At 42.8% G+C, this 27,659-nt stretch overlaps 2 protein-coding genes across 2 annotated transcripts in view; one reads left to right on the top strand and one right to left on the bottom strand.

The window, feature by feature from the left end:
* Window positions 1–27,659, top strand: part of mcf2l2 (MCF.2 cell line derived transforming sequence-like 2) — a 129,175-nt gene that overhangs the window by 44,998 nt on the left and 56,518 nt on the right. Inside the window, exons 14-17 of the mRNA XM_079221414.1 lie at window positions 66–169; window positions 5,051–5,139; window positions 24,274–24,340; window positions 26,242–26,357. Coding sequence (XP_079077540.1) covers window positions 66–169; window positions 5,051–5,139; window positions 24,274–24,340; window positions 26,242–26,357 — 376 coding nt within the window. The remainder of the gene's footprint in view (window positions 1–65; window positions 170–5,050; window positions 5,140–24,273; window positions 24,341–26,241; window positions 26,358–27,659) is intronic.
* On the bottom strand, window positions 7,428–9,468 carry b3gnt5a (UDP-GlcNAc:betaGal beta-1,3-N-acetylglucosaminyltransferase 5a). The gene has a single exon (XM_079221416.1). The coding sequence runs from the start codon at window positions 9,373–9,375 to the stop codon at window positions 8,176–8,178; it is 1,200 nt and encodes a 399-aa protein (XP_079077542.1). The 5' UTR covers window positions 9,376–9,468; the 3' UTR covers window positions 7,428–8,175.

Raw genomic sequence — 27,659 nt, forward strand, 5'->3', positions numbered from 1 at the left:
GACCCAAGCTCTGGAGAAAGAAAACATGTGAATGACTTGTGCTCTGTCCTCTCACTTCTTTGCAGCTCTGGCTCGCAGAGCGTCAGATATCTCCAACAGCAGCAGGCAGCCAGCCGAAGTGGATCCCAGCAAGAAGAGGATCATACGCAAGCCCAAAGGAGGCATCAAGGTACCCTCCTCTCTGCAAGTCCCTTCAACAAGTAACCCTAATGATTTGTAAAATTCTGTTTGTTCTTGGTTTCTGTTCTGTAAAAGCTGGTATATCTGAAGGATGAACATGTCTTAGTGAGTGAGTTATTGATTTATTGAGTTATTGACAGTTTCAGCTGTCGGGCTGCTTCTGTCTCAAAGGTCTGTCTGTTTACTTAAACAAAGCAAAGATAAGGAGCAAACTAACACCACACCATGCGGAAGCAGATTGTTTCATACAATGCTTTAGCAGTCTCCCACCTAGGCCCTGTTTCTCGTACCTGGCTAAACAAAGTCAAGCAAATGTCCTAATCTCCAGTTTAAATTAGCGAGATGATTGACATCAGGCTATCTGGGTTTCTTCACGGCTGATCCGCGCTGAAACGTCTCGTTAATTCTAGAAGACGTCAGTCATCTGGATAAATGCGCCGCTCCTCTTCAGAAGGATAATAATGGAGCACTGACACCACCATGTTCTAACAGTACAATGGACAATAAACTCAGAGGAACCTCTTTTTATTCCTCTGCTGAGAAGCAGGAGATGATCATGAAGGCATATGAGGAAGTCAATACCTTAATCATTCACAGCAAACGCGTTGCGAATATTCCAACGTTTTTGCAACATTGTTGCCGTGAACGCAACTTTAACTCCGCCCCCTCTGAGAGACATAAGCGTCACAAATATATCAGACAAGTTAAATGCTTCAGTGCTGAGAAAATGTATCGGCTATTTTGAAGTGCTTCATCACCCAAATCAATCAGATTATATTTACGAATAAATATATACTTATGAGGATATATGTACTGTATGCGCGCATGAATCATGTACTATATGTATATACATGTATGTGTAGATTACCATTTAACTAGGAGTTTGAATATGTGTATCGGCGGATCAGTATATATCTATTATTAATAATCAGAAATTCAATCAATTGAAGCAGTGAAAATAAATTGTGTGTGATTCTCTGTATTCTCATCACGATCACCTTAATCATGTTCTACAATAATGATATGTATGGTGTACTAATAACACTGTCATATAATTATGATGCTTTCAACACATCCATAAGTTTCTTAAGAGCTAAATAAACTCCGAATGGACCTATATAGGTCCTTTTTTAAAATTTTAATTAAACTGTGTAAAACATTACAATAATCATGAACAATTATATTGAGGCTACACATCAAAATAAACAAGAGAACCTGGGCTACAATAATTAGTCAGCCATTTCAACACAACTCAAACACCAACTAAAATAATTATTAAAATAAAAGTTATAATTTTGTCACGAGTCAGCCCACTCTGCATGTTTCCGGAACTAGCAGCCCGTAGCTTGGTGCTATCAGAAAAAGACAAATAGCAAAAAGCAAGACAATTCCACACAGATTCCAAATCTATTCACCAAATCCCTCTGCTGCAAAGCATCACTGAGATATGAACCAAAGAACACAGCAACATAAATCGCTGAGTCAGCTAATTTTTAAAAAAAATTGAGAAAATAGCAAATATAAGAAAAAATGCATTTCCCTCAGTAAATCCCCACTAATACAAGTTTATTGAACATCATAAGTCATATACAAGTGAAATATAAGGTTTGCTACATGAAAAAATTCAAATGTCACAGATGCGCGAAAATATGCGCAAATGTGCCGAAATGCAAATTTTAGAAACCTCGCCTGAATTCTCTCTGTACTTTACCTCTCTGACTTTGTTCTGCTTCACTTTTTCAAGTGAAAACAGTGCAGAGAGACTGTTCACATATTGTGCTATGATTTGGAGAGCATCAGGGCTTAGTGAATCATTTCAAGGAGATAATCATCCTGAAAGTGCTTTTTTCTATAGGCGGACCTGGAACTTCTATTTTTTCTGTGTTTCAATCTTTATTTACTCTTAGCCAGCAACATATATACTAATATTTACACATCTGACCAAAAGCTCACAAGGGTTGCCTTTATTATAACACCAACATTATTCAACTAGCCCTTGTGGTTGCAGAGATACACCCTTTTTAGTTTGGGTATGCTATTTCGAGCTAAATCCTGAAAAATGCCTTAACGGGGCTTATAAGGTTAAGAACAGCGCGGCATGCAGCAGCTGACAGTCTGTGTCTGAGACGGCGATCAGCTGCGCCTGTGGTGATCAATGTCCGCGGCTCGAGAAGCTCTCTAAATAAATTATTTTTTTGCCGGCAGAATCTATATCGCCGCGTACAGGAAGTCATGATGATGTAAAGGATGGATCCTGGAGATCTGAAAGAACTCTCTCCCTATAAAACTAATATAACTAATATCGCTCCTTCATCAATGAGGAAGGGAGCTGCCGTTTTTGTGGGTGTGTCCAGCTTATCCAGTGAATTTCAGTAAGCCTGCCCGGGAGCAGGTTTACATTTTTGGATGTGTTGCTATGGTGATTAATCTAAGCTTGCTTCGAGAAACCGAGAAAGCCTGACCTACGTCATCTTATCCTGACAATTAGCCGCTAACTCAGTAAGCCAGGTACGAGAAACAGGGCCCTGGTCAGACAAGGTCAGAGGGTCAGAGGTCACATTCAGAACCTGAGGCTCAGGCCCAGTCTCCACCCTGAAGGACTCCCGGACTTTGAGGCTCCCTGAAGTCCGTGAGGGTTTGGTTCTGTCCCACTGTCACATCGTAGAGCGCTTGAGTCTCTGGCAGACATGTTGAGCTCTTTGTGATCCCTTTCCCTAAATCAGCATTAATGCCGACTTTCCCTAAGGGAATTACCCACAATTCATAGCAATGTGACGTGAAACAGGCAGTTCCCAATGGAAGCATGAAGGTAAACAAAGAGACACGTGGGCGTTCAGCCCGATAAAATGCATTTACACTACAACATTACGGATTAAAGATGGAACAAAAAAACACATGAAATCAGAAGAATGCAAGCAGAAATGATATTTAATATTTGTTTACATTCATTAAACATTTAATATTGACAAAAACAAGTAAATAGATAATTTAAAATGACTTCTCATCTCGTGAGGAAGACGTTCAAATCAATGAATAAAAAGTATGAAATAAAGTGTTTTTTTTATATATATATATATATATATTTTTTATGTAGTCATGTGATATGTTGCAGCAAAGTGCTGTCCCATTCATATTCACACCATCAAGCCCTCAAGCCTCTCACACTCAGCCACTTAGAGGTGACGTCCCTGAGTCCCTGAGGGTTCAGGATTTGAGGGTTTAGGGATTGGGCCTCAGTGTATGTGTTAGCAGGGCGATCATCTTAAAAAAGGTCCCTGTGGCTGCGGGAGGCGCTCCCTCGTCAGCATGCCGCCGCCATGTTGCTCTGCTCTCATTAATTGGTTCCCAGTGTGCATCACTTGGACGTGAGCCCCTGAGGTTACTTTGTGCTGTGCAGCGATAGTGTTGGTGTGTTATAAACCATAAACTCCTCCATAATTGATGAGGGCACACGGTTCCAAAATCCAAAGCCTACCGAGCAGTTTCCTTCTTCTAATTAGCCAGCTCCGTGAACATGCAGAGAGAAAATGTAAAAAGTGTTGTAGAAGGCCGTTTTTTAATCAAGTGATATTAATGCAGGAGATTACTTCATGACTGTTCCCTTCCTTTACAACGACCAATGATGCTCATGAAAAGGCTGGAAACATCAACTGAGCAATTTAAATTGAAGCAATTATTTTGTGAGGCAATGCATCCAAACAGTGTGGAAGAAGCTCTGGAGACAAACTGTCTGCTCAACCTCAGATTGTGCTTCAAGACACATTCTAACGTTGGAGATGCTCCTCTACGACCCCCTTTACAACTTATATTCACCATTTCATTCAAACCACGCTATTTCAATGGGACAGGGCTTGACCATGTGCAGTACGCTGTAAATGCACCCACAATGCATTCAGGTACCAGGTGTAAATGTATTAATACCAGGTGTTAAATGTATTAATACCAGGTGTTAAATGTATTAATACCAGGTGTTAAATGTATTAATACCAGGTGTAAATGTATTAACACCAGGTGTTAAATGTATTAATTCCAGGTGTTAAATGTATTAATTCCAGGTGTAAATGTATTAATTCCAGGTGTTAAATGTATTAATACCAGGTGTTAAATGTATTAATACCAGGTGTAAATGTATTAACACCAGGTGTTAAATGTATTAATTCCAGGTGTTAAATGTATTAACACCAGGTGTTAAATGTATTAATACCAGGTGTAAATGTAATCAGGTTAATAGATTGATTATTGATCCTCTATATACTCTAAATACACATTTTCTTACAAGGTGTTAAGTAAGTAGCGTTTCCTCTTGCACCATATGTGTGTACGTAGGTAATCTCTAAGAACAGATTCAACATGTAGAACTGGATGCAACAGGACAACCTGTTGGTTTGGGCAGCGTAGTCCGAGTTGCATTGACCAATCATGTTGCAGCAGTCTTTGGCTGAAGAAGATAATCAGTCCATGTGGCTGGTGAATATTTACTTTTCATTAAACAGAGTTTTCAGTCTGTGTTTCAGGTCTAAGTTAATATATTTACATGCTGTAACTCATCTCTATCTAATACAAATACATCAGTAAATCATTGTACTATCCAGGTTCTGACTGCACCTTAAAAGCAGCTTGTGATCTATGTACCCTGCAGTGTCTTTATTGTTGGGCCAGTTTAATATTTACCAATGACTGCAAACACCTGGTGGAGACAACCTATTTACTGACAGGCCCTGAATGCACCATCTATCAGCTGTATTGGGACGAGGCTTAAGAAGAAAACATTTAGTCCACTGATGTTCCACGTTTGCATTTTAGACATATTATACAAAGTCCCAGAAGTCCAATAACTCAGCGTATACCTGTGTGTGTTTGTGCGTCACAGATTGAGGTGATGCACGAGGAAAGCCAAGGAGGCTCCACCCATGTGATCGTGACCAATGAGACGGAGGAGAGTCTGTCCAACAGACGCAGGTAAGGACAGCGCCTCATGCAGGCCTCTGCTTCGCTGTGACATCACGACACTGAACAGACAACCTGCTTATGATTGTTGACGTCAGTAATGCAGTCATATTGGTTCCAGAGAACTGCAGTTATGTACCACAGCTGTGTGCATGCAGAAAGTCTCTACATCAAACTAAAAACACGACTTTTTCGAGTACACCTTGAGTAAGGAAAGTAGCACCTTAGTAGCATGTTAGCTCTTACTGATAGCACTTTGTGGTTTAACTTTATTGAAGAAAGTGTGCGTTCTTGATTCTTGTTGTTCTGAGTGTGTACTCATGGTTGAATGCACTTATTGTAAGTCACTTTGGATAAAAGCGTCATCTAAATGAATTGTAATGTAATGCATGGTTGGAAGTGGGCCGTCCCCTCATGGTCGATTAGTCGCGTTGGTCTCAGTCGACTACGGTTTCAGGAGTTTACTCACCCGGGTGACGGTTGTGATGTCGGACTGTGTGTGGATGCTTCATTTGACCCTGTGTTGTGTGGAGGCAGACACACACACCAACTGGCATTTATTGAGATATACCAATATTCTTCTTGGAATAATGTTAGTTTTCTAATTTGCCTGTGAGTGAAAACACAAAAACTAAAATCTACTCCCGAATCCTGAACCTGTGAAAGTCGTGTTTATTTGAAGTGTTTCTTCTGGACCCTTCAGGGTAAAGTCCATGTCAGCTGCTTCATGTGGGCAATGAATGACAGAATTGGGCTTTAATTACAGAAACCATTGTTGAAGCAAATGTTTGAATTTGACACTGAATGCCAAACAGACTTAGTCATGGAGACACACAAGCAAACCCCATCCAGGAGCGTGGGCCGAGGCCCAGAGCCAGAAGGAGCCGAGGAAGCAACACACGGCATCATCATATTGCATGCACTGTACAGCCATGTGTGCACACAGACCGGGGGGAGGAAGAGGATGAGTGACTTCACACGGCTCTGTGGATCCTCACACAGAAACACTGACATAACACTCACAGAGGAGGCAACTTGACTTCTACATGAGACTTTGCATTTAGAATACAATAACATTTACACTCAAAACGAATTTGAAAAAAACAGCATTACAAACAGTGTTTTCTGAAAGAAAAGCTGAGTGTCCAAGTTGGTTGATTTGTGCCCGTTTGGTTTCATTTCCTCACATAGACTTCCTTCTGTTCCTTCTTTTACTAAAGACTGTCTTCCTGGCATGCACATGCTGAGGTTTTGGTCACATGGGTTGTTTGGGACACTGACAAATGACCTATTTTGTTAAGGTTATGGTATTAGAACTAGTTTCCGGTTCACATGTGAAAACCCATCGAGGTTTGGTCGATCAAACCAAATAAAAGCACTCACCAATAATATAGTACATGACATCACTTGTTGAATACATGCCTTCCTCCCATGTTGTGCGTATGTTTCCGTCTGTGGACCCACGTGTGCTCCCCAGCAGTAAAAGACTTCCTTCTAAAGGTCAAGGTTCTCTCCTAGGATAGTAAGGCATACTTATACTATAATGGAGTTTGGCGTAGTAAATCAGAAATCTGGTTTCAGATAGAGGACCCTCATGTTAGGGAAACAGGGCAAAGATAGTGAGTTATTGTTTAATTCACTCGTCCTCGTCTACATGTTTGTGCTGCATCGTAAATCATGTTCAACAGCTTGACATCATTTACTCCAAAGCAGTTGCTCGTCAACCTTGAAACAAAGCAAAGTCTGTTGAGGCCCGTTGTCCCAGCTTCTGTGGAGGATAAATATCTTTTACACCCAGCTTAGGAACCACAGCTCTAAACTTTAACTATTTAACTTTAAATCTAAAGGGACAAACTGCAAAGAGGTACAGTGCAACAGCTCACAAGTAAATACGGCTAATTAGCCACACTTCTCTCATGCGCTCCTTCTGTACCGTGGGGCAAGTCTCTCATCTGGCATCATTTAGCTCAGTCTGGCCGGATGCAGCTGTCTTGCTACTGCCTGGTGGTTCAGTAGGGAACGTCTGAGGCGCCTCGTCAGCCCGATCGGAGTGAGTCAGTCTCAGCAGAGCTACCGAGTGCAGAGTTCAACGGTCCAAGAATAGACATGCTAAGCTACTTAGATCGCCCACAAGACAATGCTAACAACACAGGATGCAGAACATTTACAGGCTACATCTGTTCCTCATACAGCAGTGGTTCAACTGGTCTGGCTCCAGACCCACCATCACCCTGAAGGACAAGCCGCGACCCAAATCTGAACACACAAAAGACATGGAAAACAGACAACAGGGAAAACAATTGTTTTCATTATCGTTTAATCTTTCGGTCAGTGAAATGTCAGAGTATGAAAAAGAAAGTCCATTGAAACATCTTCAAAAGTCTTGTTTTGCAAAACATAAAAAAATTATATTCACTTCAAATGTAAACGGATGAATATCAGCAAAGTACCACATCACTAAAACATTTTGCCATCTTTGTTTGAAACGCGACTAAAACAAAATCATCAATTATCAATATGTTTGCAATTCACTTTCAGATAAGTAATTGATTAATCTGCTAGTTGCTGCCACTCTAATGACACCCACAAAATAAAATGGTTACTGTACTTGGATTATAGTTCTCTTCAAACGTTCAGAAGTGCATTCAGATTCAGACACTTGACATGAATGCAGAACATTAATCTTCGTCCACGGCCTCAGAGACAGACGTCCTCATATTTAACAGCTAGTTTAGAGGTGGTCTCTCTAGACGGGGCTAAAGCCTTGCAGAAGTTGAACAACAGCGTGGATCTCTGAATGTGTGCACACGCCAAAAGCCCTCATGTAAACAGAGGCGGGACAGGTTCTACCGGTCTTTTCTCTAGAGCTTAAACAAAGTGAAAAGAGTGCATTGGTTCGCTTGCCGGAACCACTTTCATCTTTATTTACAAGAGAGCAAATACCTAGAATAGCCAGCATACGGTGGACAACATGGCTGGCTGCTCGTTTCAGGAACCTTTGTTATTGTGGTACATTCAGCATCCAGCAGAACTGCACCTGAAGACGCTTCATGTGAAAGCGGCCATACAGGAGTAGGTGTTCTGGTAATATGGCCGACACAGCATCGCCACTCTCACTGCCGTGCAGTAAATATTATTTATAAATCCTACGGAGTTGCCGGACACCGAAGGGTCCGTTGCCGCCTGCCAGAGCGAGCGCACGTCCGTGGCGTGGCCGTGTGATGTGATCATGCGAACATAGATGCAAGGGTGGTACAGAGTCTTGCCCTCCCCTGAAAAGTACACATGCTCCTGGGGAGAGACCCCCATGGCCTCGGCACAAATCCCCATGAAGACGTCGTCGATGTACATGGAGGAGTTCAGCAACAGAGTTGCTTGGTAGATCTTGTCGGCCACATTCCCTGAAACCACGTACCCCGCTCCGGCAGTGTAGTCTGGGTAGGAGGGCCAGGGGTACAGATTGTGGGGGACGTGGTATTTGCTCTCTTTACGGCGAACTGGAGGGGACCCTCGGTGAACATGTCCCACCCACAGGTCTTTGGCCACCGATTGGCTACTCAGGAGCTGCCGCAGGTACTTCACCAAATTTGGCATGTGGACGAAGATGTCATCGTCCGCGCTCATGAGGAAGCGGGCCTGGCGGCAGTACTCGTGGCCCCAGTGGAACTGCAGGACCAGTTTGGAAGTCAGGTTGTGGAAGGTGTCCAAAAAGTTCTGCTGGATCAGGTCGCCGTAGTCCTGGTCCTCCTGCAGCAGCGCGCTCTGCACCCTGGACCTCCCCCCGGCGTCCGGGTGCACGCCGAGGGCGAACAGCAGCCTCACGCTCGCCCCCAGCTCCGACCAAGCGAAGCTCTCATTGCCCCACGTGACCCGGATGTCCTGGCGGCGCTCAAAGTTCTCTGGCGAGGATTTCACAAACAGCAGCAGGAGGACATCATCCCGGCTTCTCCCGTCTCCGCCGGCACCTCCGCATTTGCCCGGGTGGTTGATGAGGTACGGGTAGTTCCCCAACCCGGCGTCCGCGTCATGATAACCCTCCTTCCTGTTGTGACGGCTGGAGCTGAGGCTGTAGGAGGAGTTGAGGAAGTTGTAGCGGTTGACCAGGTAGCGGTACGTGTAGGCTCTCACGTGGCTGACCACTTGGTGGTCCAGCTCCTCCCAGTAGACCGTCACCATACACAGCACCAGACACGTGGTCAGCAGCCGCATGAACTGGCACTTGCGGATACGACGGAAGTTCATGAACATGGCGACGACTGCTTATTTCTGCCGGACTCCAAACAGCACGTATCTTCCGTCTTGCCCGTCTCTTCTAGTGTATGCATGCGTGACTTCACTTCTCCTATCTAACCTTCTTCCTTATTATATTGTCTTGCCTCATATGTGTTCTATTGTCCTCCTACTGGCTTCTCTTCCTTTTGATGTTGTCAAGTCCAGTAGGCCTTCGTCAGGCTCATCAGCAGTCGTACTTGTTCTGTTACTGATCTCCCAAAGCTCCGCTCCCTCATAGTGATCAGGCCACAGGAAGCTCCGGGTACAGCTGGGTGTCCCTCATGCAGCTCAAACTAGTCAAGATGCTCCTACGTACTTCTGTCCTAAGAACTCCTGGTTACTTCCCCGCTCTCCTCGTCTTGGTTACTGTCGCATCAGAGCGTCATTGGAACACACAGCACCTGAACAAGAGAGAGACAAGATCAGATCAGATAAAGAGGAGGTTTACATGCTTGGGCGACACTTTAAAGCTAGAATTGATCAAATGTATCACCAACTATTTTGATAAGAAATTCATTGTTTCACAAAAAAAAAAAATGCACACACACTTTTGGTTTCTATCTGTCATGCTGAAACATGGAATAAAGACAACTGATTTTAGTTCTTCAGTTTGACACACACACACACACACACACACACACACACACACACACACACACACACACACGTGTAGCTACAGTAGGTCCAGCTACAGTAGGTCTAGCTACAGTATAGGTCTAGCTACAGTGTAGTATAGCTACAGTATAGGTCTAGCTACAGTAGGTCTAGCTACAGTGTAGTATAGCTACAGTAGGTCTAGCTACAGTATAGGTCTAGCTACAGTATAGGTCTAGCTACAGTAGGTCTAGCTACAGTGTAGTATAGCTACAGTAGGTCTAGCTACAGTAGGTCTAGCTACAGTGTAGTATAGCTACAGTATAGGTCTAGCTACAGTAGGTCTAGCTACAGTAGGTCTAGCTACAGTGTAGTATAGCTACAGTATAGGTCTAGCTACAGTAGGTCTAGCTACAGTGTAGTCTAGCTACAGTATAGGTCTAGCTACAGTATAGGTCCAGCTACAGTAGGTCTAGCTACAGTAGGTCTAGCTACAGTGTAGGTCCAGCTACAGTAGGTCTAGCTACAGTATAGGTCTAGCTACAGTAGGTCTAGCTACAGTGTAGTATAGCTACAGTATAGGTCTAGCTACAGTAGGTCTAGCTACAGTAGGTCTAGCTACAGTGTAGTATAGCTACAGTATAGGTCTAGCTACAGTAGGTCCAGCTACAGTGTAGTCTAGCTACAGTATAGGTCTAGCTACAGTATAGGTCCAGCTACAGTAGGTCTAGCTACAGTATAGGTCCAGCTACAGTAGGTCTAGCTACAGTAGGTCTAGCTACAGTGTAGGTCCAGCTACAGTAGGTCTAGCTACAGTAGGTCTAGCTACAGTGTAGGTCCAGCTACAGTAGGTCTAGCTACAGTATAGGTCTAGCTACAGTATAGGTCTAGCTACAGTAGGTCCAGCTACAGTAGGTCTAGCTACAGTGTAGGTCCAGCTACAGTAGGTCTAGCTACAGTGTAGTCTAGCTACAGTATAGGTCCAGCTACAGTAGGTCTAGCTACAGTGTAGGTCTAGCTACAGTATAGGTCTAGCTACAGTATAGGTCCAGCTACAGTATAGGTCTAGCTACAGTAGGTCCAGCTACAGTAGGTCTAGCTACAGTAGGTCTAGCTACAGTGTAGTCTAGCTACAGTATAGGTCCAGCTACAGTATAGGTCCAGCTACAGTAGGTCTAGCTACAGTAGGTCTAGCTACAGTGTAGGTCCAGCTACAGTAGAGGTCCAGCTACAGTAGAGGTCTAGCTACAGTATAGGTCTAGCTACAGTATAGGTCCAACTACAGTATAGGTCCAGCTACAGTATAGGTCTAGCTACAGTATAGGTCCAGCTACAGTAGGTCTAGCTACAGTGTAGTCTAGCTACAGTATAGGTCTAGCTACAGTAGGTCTAGCTACAGTAGGTCTAGCTACAGTAGGTCTAGCTACAGTGTAGTATAGCTACAGTATAGGTCTAGCTACAGTATAGGTCCAGCTACAGTATAGGTCCAGCTACAGTAGGTCTAGCTACAGTAGGTCTAGCTACAGTGTAGGTCCAGCTACAGTAGAGGTCTAGCTACAGTATAGGTCTAGCTACAGTATAGGTCTAGCTACAGTATAGGTCCAGCTACAGTATAGGTCCAGCTACAGTATAGGTCCAACTACAGTATAGGTCCAGCTACAGTATAGGTCCAGCTACAGTAGGTCTAGCTACAGTGTAGTCTAGCTACAGTATAGGTCTAGCTACAGTATAGGTCCAGCTACAGTATAGGTCTAGCTACAGTATAGGTCTAGCTACAGTATAGGTCTAGCTACAGTATAGGTCCAGCTACAGTATAGGTCCAGCTACAGTAGGTCCAGCTACAGTGTAGTCTAGCTACAGTATAGGTCTAGCTACAGTAGGTCTAGCTACAGTAGGTCTAGCTACAGTATAGGTCTAGCTACAGTAGGTCTAGCTACAGTATAGGTCTAGCTACAGTAGGTCTAGCTACAGTATAGGTCTAGCTACAGTATAGGTCTAGCTACAGTGTAGTCTAGCTACAGTATAGGTCCAGCTACAGTATAGGTCCAGCTACAGTATAGGTCTAGCTACAGTATAGGTCCAGCTACAGTATAGGTCCAACTACAGTATAGGTCCAGCTACAGTATAGGTCTAGCTACAGTAGGTCTAGCTACAGTATAGGTCTAGCTACAGTATAGGTCCAGCTACAGTATAGGTCCAGCTACAGTATAGGTCTAGCTACAGTAGAGGTCCAGCTACAGTATAGGTCTAGCTACAGTATAGGTCCAGCTACAGTAGGTCTAGCTGCAGTAGGTCTAGCTACAGTAGAGGTCTAGCTACAGTAGGTCTAGCTACAGTAGAGGTCCAGCTACAGTAGGTCTAGCTGCATTAGGTCCAGCTACATTCATTGTTTCCCCTAGGTTTACAGCTTCAGGCGGCAGCGACGACACAGACACAAACACTTAAAGTAGAGGTTCTCAAACTTTTTCTGTAAATAACTTCATTTTGTGACTCCATCTGTGGTTTTATAAATAACAGAATAAAGAAAATTGCAATCACTTTCAAGTAAATCAGATTGCTCCATCAGACAATTTTTTTTTGCAGGGTATCAGCAGAGCTCCTTAAGTATCACATTTAAGATTTTTGGATAGCACCTACAATAATGAGTCGGTTGACAAAGTGAATGTGCATTTCGATTATCGAATAATAGTTTAAATAATGTATCAACCATTTGAGATACACACGCGTGCACACACACACACACACACACACACACACACACACACACACACACACACACACACACACACATATGTATATATAATGATGTATGTATCCATCCATACATGTGGCTGTCAAATGTAATGTATACATTTAAAAAAAATATTGTCAAAACGGAAGTTAAGCAGAACATTGAAACGTTTTGGAAAGATTATGAACGCCACTTTCTGGTATTCCAATTCAAAGCTTTACTAATGTGCCACAATAATGTAACTTGTGGACCTTTCCATGCAAATACTGCTGCATGTGTCTGCAAGTGAATCAAAGCATGCAGATGGTCCCCGGCTGGCTCACTGCGCTCATGCGTCAGGTACTCAGGTAGCTCACGTGCAGCCTGCGCGCTCAGCTCCGGCAGGTGAACCCTTTACAAGCAGCAACCGGGACCGGGACAACCGGGACAAGACGCCCCCGTCTCCCAGGGACGAGTTACTCACCGGAGACAAGCAGAAACACCGGGGCGCCTGGCGACGTGTCGCGTAAACCAGGGAGCACGTGACCTGGTTACCGCGGCAGCGCGCGCTCACCATAACACCACCTGCATGTGCACGCGTCACCACGTGGTGTTTGAGGCACAGCTGCGTCGTGTGGAAACGAAAGGGTGTCAATATCATCAATATATTAATAAGTTTAGTAAGGAAGTAAGTTTGTTTATATCGCACTTTTCACAGAAAAAGGTCACAAAGTGCTGTACGGGAGTCATGGAAACACGTGTTAAAACCAGACTGACAATAAGAGGGGCCAAAACATTACAACAGTTAAAGAGCACAGTCAAATACAGCAGTAAATAAAAACTACAGTCCCCGCATCATTCCTGTTTAATGATATAATATCTTATGATATTACAATGGCATTTGTATAGGGACTTACATGTGTTTCACTAGATGCTGTTTTTATTCTATTCTATTTAAAATCTCTATTATTTTTCAGTGGACAGGGTACTCTGTCAAAGATCAAACTTAAAACAATAAAGACAAAGGCACGTGAATCAAACGCACGTTATTACAGAAACTTTGTTCAAAGCTTTTTTCATCACAGTTGAGAAGGACATTGGACTGACAGACCCGGCGCTGTGGGCGGGCCTTGGGGGGCCTCCCCGCCCTCGGACTCGGCTGGGCCCGCCCTGGACGGACAAGCCTGTCAGTCACTTATCGCACGTAAAAAAAAAAAAAAAAGAGCGCAACTCTCTGTTACAGGAGGTAATATGCAAACAGGATGCACAACTAAGATTACAGTAACTCCTCGAATATTTACGCCATCGACGTAATTCCAACGGATTCTGAACGCTAAGAAGCGTAGCTGTCCAGTGCCATGCGGTCCATTACGGTAGTGGTATAGACAAACGGCGGCGAGCTTGTCTGTGGGGGAGGGGTGGAAGAGAGCAGGGCAGAGCAGCAGAGAGCAGGGAAGAGGGTTTCACTGGCTTTTCACTGCCTTTTGAGTGCTGTTTTCTTTGGAAATAATATGTTGTGATTGTAAATAATAGTATTAGTATAGTTTCTGAGAGTTCTGCTACTTGCTGGCCCACCTAAACTCCTCACTAAAGGCCACTTTTCTGTCCACACAAACACAAAGAAGGACAGTGGGAAAGGGACAGGCAGAAAGTCATTTTGGGGAGGAAACAGTGTACTAGCTGCCTGTAAAAGCCTGTCTGGATGTGTGAGGAGGGCAATAATGGGTTCTGTCTTCAGCTGGACCGGAACTACTTCAGGGAGATAAACAAATCTCTAAAACGCCTGGACACGGACACATATAAAAGCCTATAACATGGACATTGAATGCTCTATGCAAACAAAACTGAGAAGATGTAAAATAGGTTAAATTTCATTTCTGTAATCTCAAAAGCTGATCTGATGATGATGTTCAGTAACTAACAGTGGGTGGTCACATTTATGAATCGCCTTGTTGAAATGTGCCATCCAAATAAACTTGCCTTGCCTTGCCTTGCTCTGATAGCAAGGCAACCATTAACTCTATCTTTATTCAACGATTCAACCTGCTTACAGCTGATAACACACACACACACACACACACACACACACACACACACACACACACACACACACACACACACACACACAGTAGCCTAATGTACGCCTTGTAGGAAATGTGTATAGTAAACACCCACAGACAGCCGATCCGCCCTCGGGCTGCGTGCCGTTAACTCTGTGAATGTAAGCGCCGACCCAGCACAAAGACCTATAATGGAGGCTTTAGCCCCACAGAGCCCCCGAGCAGGGAAGCTGCTGACGCTGTGCAACGCGGCCACACAATGGGCCCAAACACATATTTCCACAGCAGCATATTTTGAGTGACCACTGGGTGCTCTCACAACGCATGGCCGGGCCTTGACACCCAGAGGCTTTGTGGTTGAACGCACCGCGAGAGGCTCCACTTTTGGAAACAGTTTAGAGTTAGCTGCTGTAAAGACTGAAGTGAAGACGCTTTTCTGTTTCCTGGGACTTATGAATGGACGGGCCATGTTTACACCTCTTAGTATGCATGTGCTCGTGGCTTTACTGCTGCGGCTTCAGAGACTCAACATGCATGTGATCAGACGATTAAGACAGAATGGTAATGAAAATGCATTTAGAAATGGTCTAGCAGTGAGGCATTCACTTCATAAATCATGGCACATTTTTAACCAATAGAAAACCAACCTCTTTTTAGGCCCTTTGCTCGAAAGTTGCATACCCAAACTGTAAAAAGGGTGTATCTATGCAACCACTAGGGCTATTTGAATAATCTGGGTGTTATAATAAAAGGTACACATGTGAGATTTAGTTCAGATGTGTAAATATCAGTCTATATGTTTCTGGTTAAGAGTAAATGAAGATGACACAAAGGAAAAAATGAAAAGGTTTCAGATCCGCCTATAAAAAAATTACTTTCAGGATGATTATTTCTTTGAAATGATGCAGCTGTAAGGTCCAACTCTAACCCAAATCATAGCTCAATATGTGAACATTCTCTAACCCAAATCATAGCTCAATATGTGAACATTCTCTAACCCAAATCATTGCTCAATATGTGAACATTCTCTAACCCAAATCATAGCTCAATATGTGAACATTCTCTAACCCAAATCATAACTCAATATGTGAACATTCTCTAACCCAAATCATAGCTCAATATGTGAACATTCTCTAACCCAAATCATAGCTCAATATGTGAACATTCTCTAACCCAAATCATAGCTCAATATGTGAACATTCTCTAACCCAAATCATAGCTCAATATGTGAACATTCTCTAACCCAAATCATAGCTCAATATGTGAACATTCTCTAACCCAAATCATAGCTCAATATGTGAACATTCTCTAACCCAAATCATAGCTCAATATGTGAACATTCTCTAACCCAAATCATAGCTCAATATGTGAACATTCTCTCTGCAAAGGTTGACTTTGATAAAGTGAAGCAGAACAAAGTTAGAGATGGTTTAGTGCAGAGAACATTCAGACGAGGACTCCAAAATTTGCATTGGGGCACATTTGCGTGTGTGACATTTGAATGTTCTCTTGTACCAAACCATATATTTCACTTGTATATTACTTTCAGTGTTCAAAACATCCAAATACAGCAGTCTGGGGCTTTTTTTCTCATAAAACAAGCTATGATTTACAGTTTTATATAACAATGGCTCAGTCTGGGGATTGGTTTTTAAAAGGTTTAATAAAAGTAAACATATTGTGGATACTAACCCTGGTATTACTTCATTTTGTGGTATGACCCTCTGCTACTTTAAATCAATGAAACACACGTTAAAAAAACAGCATTTTGCCACCAACATAAACTGGCATTACTGTCTGTATACGCTGCATGAACAATGTGTTCTTTGGACGTCTCCAAGTGTCAAAACATTTGTCTCTCACATGTTCAGACTTTACTGCGGTATATATATATATATATATATATATATATATATATATATATATACTGTGTATATATATAACCACTTCCTGTAGTAGGAATAGTTCAGTTTCTTGGTTATGGTTAAGACGCCACATAGTACAACCCGTTCTCATTCTTAGAGACGTTATGTTTTTTGTCAATGACTCCCAAAATGACAGAAATTAGTGCCATCGCAGTTTTTAACACGCAGTTACGTTTTGAAACTGAACGTTCTGATAATGTTCAGGAAAAGGTCCAGGTTTGGGTTAAAGTACGTTGTTAAAGGAAAAGTTCCTGGTTTGGGTTAAAGTACGTTGTTAAAGGAAAAGGTCCTGGTTTGGGTTAAAGTACGTTGTTAAAGGAAAAGGTCCTGGTTTGGGTTAAAGTACGTTGTTAAAGGAAAAGGTCCTGGTTTGGGTTAAAGTACGTTGTTAAAGGAAAAGGTCCTGGTTTGGGTTAAAGTACGTTGTTAAAGGAAAAGGTCCTGGTTTGGGTTAAAGTACGTTGTTAAAGGAAAAGGTCCTGGTTTGGGTTAAAGTACGTTGTTAAAGGAAAAGGTCCTGGTTTGGGTTAAAGTACGTTGTTAAAGGAAAAGGTCCTGGTTTGGGTTAAAGTACGTTGTTAAAGGAAAAGGTCCTGGTTTGGGTTAAAGTACGTTGTTAAAGGAAAAGGTCCTGGTTTGGGTTAAAGTACGTTGTTAAAGGAAAAGGTCCTGGTTTGGGTTAAAGTACGTTGTTAAAGGAAAAGGTCCTGGTTTGGGTTAAAGTACGTTGTTAAAGGAAAAGGTCCTGGTTTGGGTTAAAGTACGTTGTTAAAGGAAAAGGTCCTGGTTTGGGTTAAAGTACGTTGTTAAAGGAAAAGGTCCTGGTTTGGGTTAAAGTACGTTGTTAAAGGAAAAGGTCCTGGTTTGGGTTAAAGTACGTTGTTAAAGGAAAAGGTCCTGGTTTGGGTTAAAGTACGTTGTTAAAGGAAAAGGTCCTGGTTTGGGTTAAAGTACGTTGTTAAAGGAAAAGGTCCTGGTTTGGGTTAAAGTATGTTGTTAAAGGAAAAGGTCCTGGTTTGGGTTAAAGTACGTTGTTAAAGGAAAAGGTCCTGGTTTGGGTTAAAGTACGTTGTTAAAGGAAAAGGTCCTGGTTTGGGTTAAAGTACGTTGTTAAAGGAAAAGGTCCTGGTTTGGGTTAAAGTACGTTGTTAAAGGAAAAGGTCCTGGTTTGGGTTAAAGTACGTTGTTAAAGGAAAAGGTCCTGGTTTGGGTTAAAGTACGTTGTTAAAGGAAAAGGTCCTGGTTTGGGTTAAAGTACGTTGCTAAAGGAAAAGGTCCTGGTTTGGGTTAAAGTACGTTGTTAAAGGAAAAGGTCCTGGTTTGGGTTAAAGTACGTTGTTAAAGGAAAAGGTCCTGGTTTGGGTTAAAGTACGTTGTTAAAGGAAAAGGTCCTGGTTTGGGTTAAAGTACGTTGTTAAAGGAAAAGGTCCTGGTTTGGGTTAAAGTACGTTGTTAAAGGAAAAGGTCCTGGTTTGGGTTAAAGTATGTTGTTAAAGGAAAAGGTCCTGGTTTGGGTTAAAGTACGTTGTTAAAGGAAAAGGTCCTGGTTTGGGTTAAAGTACGTTGTTAAAGGAAAAGGTCCTGGTTTGGGTTAAAGTACGTTGTTAAAGGAAAAGGTCCTGGTTTGGGTTAAAGTACGTTGTTAAAGGAAAAGGTCCTGGTTTGGGTTAAAGTACGTTGTTAAAGGAAAAGGTCCTGGTTTGGGTTAAAGTACGTTGTTAAAGGAAAAGGTCCTGGTTTGGGTTAAAGTACGTTGTTAAAGGAAAAGGTCCTGGTTTGGGTTAAAGTACGTTGTTAAAGGAAAAAGTCCTGGTTTGGGTTAAAGTACGTTGTTAAAGGAAAAGGTCCTGGTTTGGGTTAAAGTACGTTGTTAAAGGAAAAGGTCCTGGTTTGGGTTAAAGTACGTTGTTAAAGGAAAAGGTCCTGGTTTGGGTTAAAGTACGTTGTTAAAGGAAAAGGTCCTGGTTTGGGTTAAAGTACGTTGTTAAAGGAAAAGGTCCTGGTTTGGGTTAAAGTATGTTGTTATGCGTACGGACATACCAACGCTGTAACTTCAAATATGTCAGCGTTGTCTGATGGGTTGGAGGCATTCGATACTTCATATGGTGCGTCTCCACAATGATGAACAATAATATGATTAAACTATTGGTTCATCTTCTTGTGGTCACTTGTAGGGAATCAAGTGACCCCTGAGTGCTTTGTTTCTGTCCAGGGCCAGAAGTGAACAATATGAGCTCATGCGGTATCAAGTAATTCAAGCGGGCCAGCTTCTAATTGGAGACTCTCTCTCAAGAACTGCTTTGTGATAACACGAGCTCAGTTATTTGCACAAGCTAATGGATATCAAAGCTCAGGTGTTGGTATTCGACACCGATCAGACCTTTATGCTTGAGAAGCCCAGATTACCCAACCGACCCGTGCTTTTCCTGTTCTACAGTTGTCAACGCAGATGAGGTCACCTTAAAACATTTAACTCACTGGAACTGGAATTATCTAAACAGCTATTAGTCATAAGTCTGTCGCTTCGCTTGTAAATGAGCAGCGTTGAATGTAAGCAAAGCAAATGTAGTTTCTGTCTGCGGCCCTCGTGTGTGGGACATGCTTACATAGTTGTGGGTCTCTGCATTATGAGAGGTATTGGTCATTGAAGGGAAATATGGCACAGCAATGACTTAGATCCGGTTGCATCACTACAAACTCTAGAAACACAAGCAGTCAGGTGATCCGACAGTTCGAAAAGAAGACAATTATCTAAAGCACTTTACACTGAGCACACCTGTATTGTCGTTAATGTACAGGACACCTATGCAGGTGCCCAGTAGAGACGATGTAGACACCAGCTGTAACCTCTGGCGGATGTTTTTACCTTTTATAGTCTGAGACCTCTTTACTTCACAACCTGTTCCATCATCTGACTGCTCGTGTTTCTAAACCCGTCACACTTTGTTGTGGCAATGAAACCAAATCGCCTAATTTTAACAATTCACTTTGGTGAGTAAAATGTTACAAAAGGTGAGAGAAGTGATGGACAAAAGATAAGACCCAACTTAAACTGGTTCATCCAAGTCAGATTGATTGATTTTCCTCAACTAGCGTGTGACGTTGTTCGTATGGCTTGTGTGTCAGATGCTCTCAGCAGCTGGCTGTTGCAAGGCAGCAGGACGTATCACACATTCTATTAGAGCAATATCAAATATAGCACATAGTTAAATAAAGCAGCTTTGTCAGTGTCTGTATGGCGGCAGTAAAGGAGGAAGTCTGGTTGCGCAGCATAGAGTCTGCATAGGGAGGAGGTCTGCTTCAAACACAGGACTTTCACCCAGTAGACAGTTGTTTGTGACCTAACCAAAAGCCAATGTTGACTTATTTTAAGTTACATAACATTCCTACATGGTAGCTTTCTGATTCACGTTACCTAGGTATCGTGGTATCAGACGTGGTACTGCAGTACACATGGCACACACTAGACCGGTGGTTCGCAAACTTTTTTTGTCACGCCCCACTTTGGAGGAAGAAAAATGTTCACGCCCCAACAAAATTGTAACAAAATGGTGCTTGCTGAATTTTTATTGAAATAACTTTTCGTGACTCCATCTGTGCTTTTTCAAATAATAGAATAAAGAAAATTGCAATCCCTTTCAAGTAAACCAGATTGCTCCATCAGACAAAAACTAATAACACGTGCAATCACTTTGTTAGAACAATGCAAATAAAGTTCTATCTGTGCAGAAAATAACTAATATTTGGCAAATAAATTGCCGAGAGAATAATTTCCCCACTGTGGGAAAGGATTATAAAAAACAATCTGCATCTCCACCTGTAATACCTCCGCGCCCCACTAGAGCGGCGCGCCCCACAGTTTGAGAATTACTGCACTCGCCCAAGAGCTTTTTCCATACACAATCGTTAGCAAAATAATACATATTTTCACACACCGAAAAAATGACTATGTATCATAAGAATTTCCTCCTTTCAGTCCAATAAATTGTGGAAAACCTAGAAAACTCAATGATTCAATTACTTGATCCTATTGGTGTGATCAGCGAGCCGACAGGAAGACGGCTCTGAAGCAGGAATGTTCTGGCTTGGCTCAACGCTCCATTGGCCCAAATACAGCAGCTAGCCACTTCTTTGTTGACTGAAAATGATGTACCTGGGATGAATATGTCATTCATAAGGTCAAAATATCAATTATTATTATTGTTATCTTAAAAGTCTTTCATTCAGCGTCCAGCAACACGAGCGATCAGTGCACATGCGTCAGCCACATCTGTTGTGGAAATGAAAAACTAAAATCTACGGTAAAACACATGGTATTGATTTAAGACGGGAGCCAAACAGATCTTTATAATGTGTCACCTGACGCCCTCAGAGGCAGCTCTGTGTGGCTGCTCAGCACTAACAGGGCTGTGTGTTGTGTCTGAGGATAAACAGTGCACCACATCAGCCTGCAAATATGTAGGAAGCTTTCGCACACCTTAGGCCCGTTTTCCAGTTTCAACGATATCTCCCAGAAAGACTGCTTCAGTCAGAACTTAGAGTGAAGCAGGAGCACCTTGAGGGAGACAGTCACACACACAGTCATCTTAAATACTCACACACGTGTTCAGATTCTGACATGAGTCATTCTTTTTCTTTTATGCTGACTTTGTTTCCTTTAACTGATGGTCGTCTGTGACCTGCAGTAACACAGATGCATTCTGGAACCGGGTGCAAACCCTTTGCTATGTGGCAGTTCAGTTGCCAGACCTCAATTTCCATATTATGTAGTCTCACTGGAAATATGACTTTTCCCCCCGAAAGGTTCCGAAACAACATTTTGAGACTCCGAAAACTAATTCTACGACACTGAAACCAAAGATAATTATAGTAGAAACATATTCATGGAACGGGACTACAATGTGTTAATCATCCTTTAAACTTCCACTGTGCCAGGCTGTCTATTGCCGAGGAGGAAACACTTCAGAACTCCTTGGTTTCATCACGTTTAACCTGTTTGTGAGTTATGAAAGGCGTATTAGCTTCTGTCCTGTTCGCTGTCTGTTCCTCTGCTAAACCGGCCGGCTCAGTCTGAGCCGGATTCAGACCTCGGTCTCCCTGAGCGCCTGTAGACTCTGGGTCTGGCTCCCAGCAGAGAGAAAGTGCTTTGAGTTCTGGGACTATTTACTTGTCTGACTTCATCATCTTGACACATGCAGCTGGTTTCCCCTCACTTACCTCTCTAACTCTGTCAGTCTGCTACTGCAAGCTGACACCTTGAGCCTGGAACACCTAATCTAGAGCAACACCCTTCAGGCACACACACACACACACACACACACACACACACACACACACACACACACACACACACACACACACACACACCGGGTTCCTGACTTACCGGGCTGGTTCAGAGTCCGCTTCACGTGTGACGTCAAGGACAGATAAACCCTTCTCCTCTCCCTTCTCGTCTGTGGCACTCACTTTCTCTGCCTCACTCTTTCCGTTCCTTCACCATCTCCGCTTTCTGATTTCCCTCTACTCCTCCTCTACTCCTCCTCTACTTCTCCTCTACTCCTCCTCTACTCCTCCTCTTTTTCCTCTCACTTCTTCCCCTGTCCGATGCGGTGCAGTCAGCAGCTCGGCTGAGGAGAGCCTCAAACGCCTGCTCTGGTTGCCCTGAAGGTCCCAGTGTGGGCGCTGTGTGAGAGACACACTGTGTGTGATAGTGTGTGCGTGTGTGTGTGTGGTTGGGTGGTGTGTGTGTGCGTCTCGTAAAGAGGGAGGAACCACTGGGCAGCAGAGGGAGACCTCTTTACCTCCACTTCTCTAGCGGACCAAGCACCCATCAGTGTCTGTATGAACCAACGACGACGTAAACCCATTATCAGACGCTTACAGCGAAGTTCAGTCCACAAACACAGGACTTTCACCCTGAAGCCCGCTGTTCATGTCCCGGGTAATTAATGCCAGTTACATTACAAACAGACTTAATTTATGTAGAAAACACACTTATTTGAACCCAAACCAAAATATTTTCTGAAGCATAACCAAGTCGTTTCCTTGTATAAGTAAACCTACGTTGGAAGTTTGTTTTGAAAAGATAAAAGTGACGCTCCAAGCAGAGTCAAGAGAATAAAACTGAAAGGTTGGAATCGTCATTTTTGTAGATATGGAGGTATAAAGTAGTCTCCCTATGATCATGTGGAAGCTATGGCTGAAAATACAAGACCGTACTGATCGCTGATCAGTTGCAGTACTGATTATAAAAGGAAGATTTTAATGATTTATGATTTTACCACATTGTTATTTAACAAAAGAAGCCAATGTTTTCAAATCTTGTCTAAACTGGCATCCAGTACTTTGCCAAAGTCACTTAAGCTCAACAGTGGCCACTAGTGGCAATTAGAGAACATAATACATGCTAAAATGTAGTGCAACAGGGGCACAAGTAGAGAGGAGTCAGGAAGAAACTGAAGCAGCGTGGTCAGTTTCACAGCATGTCTACTGTATGTAAAGCTAGCTAACACAAGCTGTGTGGTGAGTCTGCAGCATCATCATCATCATCATCAACTGTTAGAGGCTCCTGTAACTCTTCATCTTCATTTAACATTTAGTAATGCTCCACACATGTGTACATGTGGAATGCGTGTCCTCAGCAGTGTCAGCTGATGCACACCATGTGCAGTAAACCTAATTAGGGCTGTGCATGGACAGCAGGATAAGTGTGTGTCTGTGTGCATGAGCACGTGTGTGAAATTGTACAAATCAGAGCCAGCACAGTCAGACACAGTGAGGTAATGAGCGCTAAGGAGGAGCAAACTGAGTCCCGTACTTGTGCACATCCTCAGTCCTAACGAGGGAAGAGGGTCGTGGTCCGGCTCTTTCAATTCAATTCAGTTGATTTTGTTTAGCCCAGAATCACAAACTACTAATTATCCTCGGAGGGCTTTACAGCCTGTACACATAACATCTCTGTCCCGGCACATCGGACAGGAAAAACTCCCCAAATCAAGAAGTTATTCAAACAATGATTGACCGCTAGAATCGTAATGTACATCAAACTGCCTTTTAGCGCGTCTCTGTGGGCTTCAGATAGTGAAGCACATTACTGGATGTCATTTGCTTAGTTCGGGTTGATTTTGTGTTTGAGCCTCCGTTTGGGAGTAGGAGGCTCCAAGAGTGTCCTCTTGGCAACGCAATGAATGAGCAACTGGCCAAAAGTTATGCATATTCAGTTACAACAACAAGTTCCTCTTGTTGAACATTAGTACAAGTGTGTGACGGGAACAAGGAAGCAGCGCTGCTGTGGTTTCGGTACTTCTCCTCTTCCCAGAGCAAAGTGCAGTTTCCTTTGGTAATGGTTCCATATCTGTCCGTTGGGACATCCTGATGAGGTCTGACCTCACCGCTCTGCCGACACGGAACTTCATGTTCACTGATTTATTAGTTTGTTTGTCAGTTTGCAAAGACATGCCGTAAGTAAAAGTGCATGCATGAATAATTTAATATTTTTTGGCGGTGGAAATCCAGCCAGAAGGGTTTTGTTCTGATTTTCTCTGCATGCGTTATGAATCTCCCCGTTCTGTGCTCTTCTCTGCAGACACATCATGACGGAGCTGATCGAAACCGAGAGGCTGTATGTGGAGGAGCTGCAAGGCATCATGGAGGTACAGTGTGGCGCTTCTGTTGCATCATGGCTGAGTCTTTCTATGTTGAATGTTTAACCTTCTACCATCTGGTAAATTACCACATTGGCTATTCGCTAATATTCCCTAACCTTCTTCCGTTTTCAGCGATGAGAAACTGACACTTCCTTTGTGTTCCCTTTTGTTTGACCCCCACATCATCGGACTCGTTGGTGGCTCGTTCACAACTTGTTTGGTTGTGTGACTTTTTCATTTGATCGATTTCAACGCAGCAATAAAAATAAAACCCACGTCGTAATGACCTGGAATGATTTAACTTCCTTTAAATGGCATTGGCATCAATAATTACCGGTCATATTGGGAGAGGAGACACACCTGATGAAGGTCTGCTCTCTGCTGAGCGGAAGTTTAGTTTATTGAAGTCAAATGTAACAAGCTGGACATGAGAGCTGCAACGATTATTAATTCATCGATTAGTTGATCAACAGAGAATTACTAGGCGACTACTTTAATAATGGATTATCATTTGGTATATGGTCCATCTCCATGGGCACTGGATCCTATACATCCTATACGTCCCATAATGCAACTTGTTAGTGTCTGTTCTTTAGATGTTTGACTGCCTGGTAAACTAAAAGGCCTTTTAAACATGAGGAAGTGAAGTCAAAGCTCAGAGGACGCTACTGGCTGAGCGGTACCTTCAGGACTAGATCCACCTGTAGACGTGAAGTCCTCTCCCTTCGCCGGAAGTGGAAATGTATTGATAAGTCTATTTCTGATAGAATCTAACTGATGGAGTCATGCCATGTTATACTTGAAGCACAGAGATCTCCTCATGTGGACAGTAAACTGAATACATTGCTGTTGTAATGCTGCGTTCACAACGCTTTTTCACCTGAGTTTACTCGCTCGACTCTATGTGGTAATTTCGCGTCATTCGCCTTTTCGCGGTGGAAAGGGGGCGTGGCTTATCTCAAAACAGTTACCGTTTCCTTCATCCACATGGAAATAACCACTAGTTCTGCTTTCTACTTGTTGTGTAACTCCACATACGGGAACATCAAACTCCATGGTGTCTGGGTTCATAATATTATCCGTAGTCCCACAGCAGCGTCTGAATGAAGCCGCTAGCAGCGCTACTTCAGGAGCAGCAGCAGTTTGATTCAGCAGCAGGACGGCGGTGATGAGGGGCGGAGCTTCTCAACGCTGATTGGCGAATTTTTCGCAATGTGACGTCCGCTTTTTCACGTCATTCGCGTCTGTGCATTGACTTTGCATGGAATCTACTCGCGCAAATAATTCACAACTCTGTTGGTGTGGACGCAGCATTAGTGTGTAGAGTTTAGGGGACTTAGCAGACAGGGAATATGATATGCATAACTATGTTTTCATTGGTGTATAATGACCTGAAAGTAAGAATCTGTGTTTTTGTACGCTTAGAAAGTCCTTCATGTCACAGAGCGGGTCTTCTTCAAGGGGGCCGCCATGTTTCTACAGGAGCCCAGAAGAGTGTAACAGCAGCATTTAGTGTTCAGTTAGTAGTAAACAATTATAATAAAAGAAAATCAAACGGCTTGTCTGTGATGCAGCTCTTCGTATTCAATTTGATGAATTCAGTAGGGAAATTCTTAATGCAAATAAATCCAGAAAATGCCTTTTAGTAGAAACAAGAGTCTAATTCTTTCCTCATGAATCCAACCTTCAGACTCCTGTCACTGTTCGAACTCCTCATGGTCTCCTGGGTTGAATACGTCCAATCCGGTTTGTGTTGGTTTACTGAACTCCAGCAGCTTTGATCTGACTGCTTCATATTGATGAGCGCTGCACGTTAGTGCATGTTGCTATAAGTCATCCTCATTACCCACAGGGGGCGACTTGCAGCCAGATGGGCAGATGTTAAGACTTCTTCTTCTTCTTTCCAGGGTTATTTTGCAGAGCTGGATAACTCAGAGCTCAGCCACCTCATCCCTCCGTCGCTGGACAACAAAAGGGATGTGCTGTTTGGCAACCTGCCAGAGATATATGAGTTCCACAACAGGTAGGTCATCGTCCTGCTTCATGCATCTAGGACTCAAATCACATCATCACATCATCTCATCATCATCACATCATCACATCATCTCATCATCATCACATCATCTTATCATCATCATCACATCATCATCTCATCATCTCATCATCATCTTATCATCACATAGAATCAAGAATGATCACAGGTTCAAATGTAGACATGAATATGGTGTATCATAGATCAAAAGGGCTTTATCACTGTGCCCCTCTGTGTCATCAGAGATCTGGTGATTATTTTGATGCACCTTCATTAGTTTTTCTCCAAACTGTGTTTAGTCCACTTGAGTCCAATATTCATCTTTTTTTACCTCAGTTTTTAGTCTCCACCAACCTCAAAGAAATAGATCTATAAACCGTAGTGCAACCGTTTTGACATGAGGTGCCATTTGTAAATGTTCTCGTTAATCAGTGGGCCGTATTACATTCAGGTTAACATTACGTTTAATTACAACACCACGTCAAAATGTACTCTGTAATTTAATTCCTGTCCATTTAGGCAACATGCATCCAGGACATTGTCATTACATGAGAGCACCATACAGAAGATCTATACAAGTATAGTCCGTTTAACATTTCCCATACACGACATTAATAACAGCCACAGAATGAGGTCACCTGCAGATAAGAGAGCTCTTCAACATTCCCCAAAATGCTCTTGCACTGATTGCTGGTGTGTGATTGGTTACTGCCTGCAGAGGCTTGTCTGTAGATATTCTGCAGACAAGCCTCTGCAGGCGGAGTATCAGTGAGACATCTTCTGATGAAGCTAATATACGATTAGGTTCATCAGAAGATGTCTCACTGAAACCTTTGGGAGCCAACATGATGAGAGAATTGATGTTTAAAGTGAGAGATTTTGGAAAAACACGTCTGCGTATGAGCCGGGAAAAGTTAATACACCATAATCTTTTTTATAATGATTATAATCACTATTATTATTATTATTAAAATGTGATTATAAGTTACTCAAAGTGCTCATTGTTTGTTTTAAGTAAAGTGAAAACTATCATATAATATAACACACAATGTTCTAGTTCATTTTTACTTTAATTGTGTGAAATTAAAAACTGTTAATTAAATGTCTACCATCACAAACTGATACGTGGCATGAGTGAAATGAATGCAGTAAAAAGGGCGTGGCCGTTCCACTCATCCACAGTTTGCATGTCGGCTCGTCTGTTTGCTGAAGTCACACACACACTAACTGGTTGAGTGACTTCTAGGTGTCTTCCTACGTTAGGATCAAGATCTGCTATTTAAGTAGTGGGAG

This window comes from Taurulus bubalis, assembly GCF_910589615.1.
Source record: "Taurulus bubalis genome assembly, chromosome: 7".
NCBI classification, from domain to species: Eukaryota; Metazoa; Chordata; class Actinopteri; order Perciformes; family Cottidae; genus Taurulus; species Taurulus bubalis.